At 48.2% G+C, this 6,921-nt stretch overlaps 1 protein-coding gene across 1 annotated transcript; it reads right to left on the bottom strand.

Annotated features, from left to right (window-relative positions):
- Positions 1–2,888: 2,888 nt before the first annotated feature.
- On the bottom strand, positions 2,889–5,569 carry LOC100502082 (calcium-dependent protein kinase 29). The gene is made up of 7 exons (XM_020551105.2): positions 4,829–5,569; positions 4,447–4,714; positions 4,217–4,369; positions 4,017–4,132; positions 3,765–3,932; positions 3,468–3,689; positions 2,889–3,354 (listed from the first exon to the last, which is right to left on the bottom strand). Exons 1-7 carry the CDS (start codon positions 5,396–5,398, stop codon positions 3,154–3,156), a joined length of 1,698 nt encoding a protein of 565 aa, XP_020406694.1. The 5' UTR covers positions 5,399–5,569; the 3' UTR covers positions 2,889–3,153.
- Between the last annotated feature and the right edge of the window lie 1,352 nt (positions 5,570–6,921).

Below are 6,921 nucleotides of genomic sequence, written 5' to 3'. Positions count from 1 at the left end.
ACAAAAATGTTTCCTTCCTCGAATTTTGATATGGAAAACATGGGAGAAGCCTCTTATGTTCTTGGAATAGAAATTCAAAGAGACAGACAAAAGGGAGTATTAGAGAATAATCTAAAAGGTGAGAAAATCCTTATTAAGGACACTTACATTTTTTGAATCTTTATAGGGTTTTCTTAGGTACTAAATAGGATTTTAGGGTGTTACACTTCCCGCGGCTAATGAGACTACTTGATCCATGTCGCTGCATCGAGTAAGAAGTGAAATGTGGTTTCATGATATAAAGTATTGTTTGCAATAAATGCTTGTTACCATGTATTAGTAGCTAGGAGCTCACCTAGTTAAGTAATAATCTAGAACTGCAAAAGCTAAAACTTGAATTAGACTCAGCTAGTGCTTTTGGCAAACCAAACCTCTCAGCCAAACAACTTCATGGTCTAGAGGTAGAGGAGTAGACTCCTCACATCGGGTAAGTCTAGCCAAGTATTAGTATACTCAGTCTTGCTTGTGGCATAATTTTATAGGTCTCTTGCAAGAAACAGTTGATGGTGTGACTTGACGTCACCCTATCACCGGGTTGGATGGTCGAGTGGGATGCTTCCTCTTCAGGAGAGGATGAGGAGTAGCGTGGCCATGCTTCACCATGTTACTTGGTTATCTTCATTAGTTATTTTCGCTACATTAAAAACTATGATTTACTTATTTTAAAAATCCAATGTGTAATAACTCTTAAGTACTCCTTTAAGTTGTGGTATTATGCTTTATTGTATCTCTTTGTGTCTCACCTTCGTGTGAGCAAGTGATATTCGATCCTTGTTAATCCGATGGACTGACAATTTATTCCGATTTAAATGTGTCGTTGCCTCTAAGGCGAGACTTGTGCACTTCAGTTGGAGTAATCTGGGTGATACTGCCACAACCTCATGAGCAAGGATGTGCGCTTGGCACTGGCACTGGTACTCTTCTTCTTGGTTGGGGGTCTCCTTATCTTTGCTTCCATTGTCATTCAGCAGGGGAGTTGCTACAAAGCAGGCCCTTTCCGGTGCTTCTTCGAGGTCAGAGTTAGCCCAGGTCGAGCCACGGCTCGAATCATCCTCGAGCAAGACGAGAACGGATGTCGGTCGGTGACCGACGACGGGCACTAGAGTTGAAGATGGGGCTTCCACCACCTTGCTTCTGGTGTGCCTATTGAGGCACCGCTTTAAAGCAGCGGCATGCCTTTTAGGCATCGCTTCTCTGCTTGCTCCTAGTGGAGCGCGCGGGTCGTGCGCCCATGGTGTTCGGCACATCGGGGGCGGTGAGACTGAGCTTGCGGTAGGAGTGACGAGGAAGTCAAGGGTGCTGAACGTGATGTGGCTCCCTGGGGCGAAGGTCTCACCTCCGACGAATGTTGACGATTGGGCCATCAGAGTGGGAAGTGTCACTTAGTATGCTAGCGCTCCCCTACCTGGCGCGCTAACTGTTATGATTTCGGAAACAAGGTGTACAATAGATTTGTGTTCGGTGGGGAATGCTAGCGTGGACTCACTCCGAATGGTGAATCGCTGGGACTCGAACCATTAACTTGGGACATGGGGTTATACTGGTTCAGGCTAGAGCCCTAGTCCGGTGTAATGCTGATCATAGTGTTGTGATGGAGCATGTTACAACTTGTGTGCTCATGTGTAAGAAAAAGGAGAGCTAGCCCTTTTATTGCTCAAGGGCAGGACCTTACAGAGGTGACTTGTTCTCTACAGGTATCAGGGCAATCTGTCACCCTTGTTTGGCGTAGTGCTCCTGACACAGTCCATAGGGTCTTGCATAGCTGTGTTTTTGGTATGGCGTATCGTCTTGCTCGTTCGTCATATGGGTCCCTGTAGCAAGTCCTTTGCTGACATCTTCATGGTAGTGTGTGGCAGGTCCCGCTTGTCAGCGCCCTATGGTGCATCCGTGTGTAGCACTCGTCGTCCTTCGTCACGGACCCACGTCACATACTAGTCTGCGTAGACATACACTAGTATGGTGATATCTCACATCCTTTTCCGGTATGCGAGTCACTATAGAGACTCTGACGCTGAGGTTCCTACGATCGGGGTTGACTAGTCCCATACTTCAGTGGGGGTTTGCCTAGGACAGTATGTGACGATGTACCATTTGACATTCGATGGGGACCCTTCGACATGGTACCGGAGACCCAGACGTGGTTTGGTGATGATGCGTCTTGTCACGTTGACGCGGGCACGTAGCATTGGGCCACCCCTTCTTTTATGCCAGTTAGATCGATACGGGACCTGATCGCTTGCCCCAGCTCGTGGGATTGCTCGTCAATAAGTTGGTCGTCCACTCTGCCTCGCGGGGTTGATCGGCAAGGACTTGGTCGTCTGCATCGTCTCGCTAGTTTGCTCTGTAGGGACTTGGTAGTCCTCCTCGCCTCACGAGATTGCTCATCAAAGACTTGGTCGTTTACTTCACCTCGCGAGATTGCTCTGCAGGGATTTGGTCGTTCGCTTCGCCTCGCGTGGTTTGCTCGGTTGGGACTTCGTCATTTGTTTCACCTCGCGAGGTTGCTCTGTAGGTACTTGGTCGTCCGTGTCGCCTCGCGAGGTTGCTCGACAGCGATTTGGTCGATGAGCCGTTTTTAAGGAGTGTCTTGGGCTTTCTTTGGGCTCCCCGTGAGGGATGAAAAGGGAGAAAGAACAACACGAACTTTAAAAAGACAAGAGGGGGTCAGGGAGGAAGAGGGAAAAGAAAAAGAAAAAGAAAAGAGAGGGATGAGGATCAATAATCTAGAATTTAGCTATAAGGATACATGAAGTTTAAGGGAAGGGTTAAATTTAACATCTGCAGCTTCAACGTGTCATGTAAGCAAATCCTCCAAGAAGACAAGGAATGGATGATGTTTCTGAAGATGATGTTTCTGAAGATGTAGTCGTTTCTTTATTTTCACCAGAGCCACAATTCCCATAACAGCATCTTGTTTTGTTGTTTTATGAGAAAGAGTAAGCGTGTAGTTCTCGGAGAGCATTGGCATTTTGCACCTGAAACTAAGTCAATTGACCCGCCCTGATACATTTGCTTGCCAAAATGTGGCGACCTATACACAAAACACTGAAAACTGGGTACAGTTCTCGCATTCTCTGTTTTAGTTGAGTTTGCAGGTAGTAGAGACGACATGACTCAGTCAACCGCTTGTTCTTTGACAACGACGGCTGCTGCAGCAAGTGGGCCATTGTTAGCGTCAAGCTTCAGGGAGACATCCTTGAACATCTTGCGGCTGAGGGTGTTGTAAACCGCTCTCGAGTACTGCCGCGACGTGTTCCTCCAGTCCATTCCAGCTTTCATCATCAGCTCGAACTCCTCGTAGCTTATCTTCCCGTCCTGCAGGGTAATTAAGAGCCAGCCAGTACAGATCAGTACTACTACTATTGATCTGTTTGTTAATTCGATCTTGTGATGGATGGTATGCCAGCCTAGCTAATGAAATAATGAACCTTGTCCTTGTCGACATCTAGGATTATGTCGTCGATTGCCTTCTGGTCACCTCTCGGAGAGAGGGCCTCCTTCAACTCCTCGATCTCGATGTACCCGCTCCCGTTCTTGTCGAAGTAGCTGAACACCTTGGGCAGGTGGTCCTCGCTACGGATCTTCTTCAGATGAATGGAGACTGTCACGAACTCCTTGCAGTCCAGGGTCCCATTGCCGTCCATGTCTGCCTGTACGTAGAATGCAAAGACAGTGACACTAGCCCTTCATCAGAATGGAAAGACAAGATCGATGGAGGTTCTCACAGCTTCCATGAGCATATCCACATCTGTGTCATGGACGTTGTGTCCTATCAGTCGCAGTCCCTTCCTGAGCTCTTCGATTGTCAGGTGCCCATCCTTGTTGGTGTCCAGCATGTGAAACAACTCCCTGATTGCTTCCAGCTCTTCGGCTGGTAGGTACTCTGCAACCACCTGCAAACGGATAAAGTATGTAATATATATATTTTTGGAAATTCCATGAGGTGGGATTGGGAAGGATCATCATCGTCAACTCACAAGCAGGGCCTTCTTCTTGAACTTGTTCATGACAGTGAATTGCTTCAGCCTGGACCTCACTGCTTCTCCGAGTGGGATGTTGGGAGCTGCACTGGCGTTCTGTATCCAAGGATGTTCTTCATTGCATTTTGTTGAAGGTGATGGTCAGATTCTTTCAACCAAACAATTTTAGGGACCGGAAAAATTCTAACGCAGCTAACCTAGAACCTGCTGGGCAGTCAGCCGAGAGTAGGGGCTCGGGTCAAGCATCTTCCTCACAAGATCCTTCGCATTTTCCGACACCTTTGGCCATGGCTCTCTCTGGAAGTCGATGTTGGACCGGATTATAGCCTGCGCTATGCCCTCATCAGTCTCTGCAAATTCAAGGATCAGAAATTTGTCTTTTTTTTTTGCATTGATTGATTCAGAGATTAGTATGGTTCTATATTACCTGCCCAGAATGGTGGGACGCCACATAGCAAGATGTAGAGTATGACTCCTGCACTCCATATATCTATTTCTTTACCATAGTTCCTCTTGAGGACTTCAGGAGCCATGTAGTAGGGGGATCCAACGATCTCACTGAACCTGTCACCTGGTTTGAAGCACACAGAGAGGCCAAAGTCGATGACCTTGAGAGGGGAGGTCTCAGATGTGTTGGCATACAGGAAGTTCTCAGGCTTGAGGTCCCGGTGCATGACGCCATGCTTGTGGCAATGCTGCAATGCATGCATGTAACGAGGTTTAATTATTAATTTATTAATTAATAATTTGTGCAGTTTTGCTTTTCCCATTTAATTTAGCAAGATTGAAATGCGCGCGCGCGCACGTACCAGGACAACTTCCATGATGGTGCGCATGACGCCGGCGGCCGCGCGCTCGGTGTAGTGGCCGCGCGAGACGATGCGGTCAAAGAGCTCGCCGCCCTCGCAGACCTCCATGACGAGGTGCACGGTGTCGCCGTCCTCGAAGGCCTCTCGCAGGCGCACGACGTTGGGGTGCTCGGGCAGCGACCGCATGATGGCCGCCTCGCGCCTCACGTCCTCGATGTCCACGCTGCTGCGCAACTTGCGCTTGCTGATGGACTTGCACGCGACCACCTCGCCCGAGGCCGTGTCCGTGCACCGCCGCGTCACGCCGAACTCGCCGCGCCCCAGCTCCTCGCCGAGCTGGTACCGCCGGAGGAGCTCCTCGGCGCTCACCTCCGCGGCGAGGCCCTTCCCCAGCACGGTCAGCGGCGACCAAGCCTGCGTCGCGGCAGTGGCGGAGATGGAGGACAGCGTGGAGCTGGACCGCACGTTGGCGCCGCCCAGGCGCCCGCCACGGTTCGGCCCGCCGGCGCCACCGCGGCAGGCACCCCGCCGCTTGCCTGACGACGGCCGAGACACGCAGCAGTTGCCCATCGTCGCGGCCGCCACGCGTGGCTGCGGACGACGACCACCACGGTAGCGCTCCCTGGATGGACGGCCCGGATATATATATCGATCTCTCTCTTCCTCTCTCTCCCTAGGGCAAGAGAGGATCGGAGGAGAGAGATTGAGGAAAATGGCGCTGTCGTGGTCGATGGTTTTGAGAAACAGACAGACTCTCTAGCTTTCCTCGCCGGGTCTTTCGTTCTAGTTTTGCCATTTTTGGATTTCTTCCGTTGCTTCCCCGGCCGGAATCACGTTTGCATGCATTCTGCTACTTCCGTTTCAAAATACAGTATCGTTTAGCTCGCTTGTTACTAGAATCACCTTACATTCTGCTACTTCCGTTTCAAAATACAGTATCGTTTCTGCTCCATGCGTTTTATCTTAATGTGTTCTTCACATGATCTTGTAAGGTGTGAGTGGTGGAATACTGTATATAACTATTACTAGTAGTTCAGCTAATACGTACGTTATCAGTTTTTAGCAAACATGCCCCTACATTGCAATTGGAGATAATGCAAGGAGCTTTTGATGTTATAAATATAAATGACAACAAGAATTGTGGAGTAGACAGGGAGACATGAAGTTTGGATAGAGGGCTACAACAAAAGTTGAGAAACTCCGGAGAAGTGTGACTGATATTTAAATAGAAAAAAACCTAGCAGATCCCTTTACAAAGGGATTATTATCATGTAATATGGTAGAAAATGCATAGAAGAAGATGGGTATGATAACCGTTTAAGTTACCATGATAGTAACCTAGCATATGTAATTGGAGATCCCGTGAATTAGATCTTAGAAATACACATCATTCGTGAACTGAGGATAGTAACTTTTGGCTCTCTCTAAGTAAAGATGCAATACTGTCGAAAAGTCTAAGGCCGGTTGGCCTCGTGCCCTAATGTTTTTCGGAAGTAGTAAGGATGGTGTCCGACATAACTATTAGAAATATACCCAAGAGACAATCATAAATAAATCAGATTAGAGTCCAATTTGTATTTGAAAGTCGCCTAGAGGGGGGTAAAAAAAGGGCGAAACTGAAATTTACAAAATTAATCACAACTACAAGCCGTGTTAGCGTTAGAAATATAATCGAGTCCGCGAGAGAGGGTGCAAAACAAATCGCAAGCGAATAAAGAGTGAGACACGCAGATTTGTTTTACCGAGGTTCGGTTCTTGCAAACCTACTCCCCATTGAGGTGGTCACAAAGACCGGGTCTCTTTCAACCTTTTCCCTCTCTCAAACGGTCCCTCGGACTGAGTGAGCTTTTCTTCTCAATCACTTGGAACACGAAGTTCCCACAAGGACCACCACACGATTGGTGTCTCTTGCCTCAATTACAAGTGAGATTGATCGCAAGAAAGAATGAGAAAGAAAGCAATCCAAGCGCAAGAGCTCGAAAGAACACAACAAATCACTCTCACTTAACACTAAAGCTTTTGTGGATTTTGGAGAGGATTTGATCACTTGGGTGTGTCTTGTATTGAATGCCTAGCTCTTGTAAGTAGTTGGA

Source organism: Zea mays, chromosome 3 (genome assembly GCF_902167145.1).
Source record: "Zea mays cultivar B73 chromosome 3, Zm-B73-REFERENCE-NAM-5.0, whole genome shotgun sequence".
Lineage (NCBI taxonomy): Eukaryota > Viridiplantae > Streptophyta > Magnoliopsida > Poales > Poaceae > Zea > Zea mays.
This window is presented reverse-complemented; position numbering and strand designations above follow the sequence as displayed.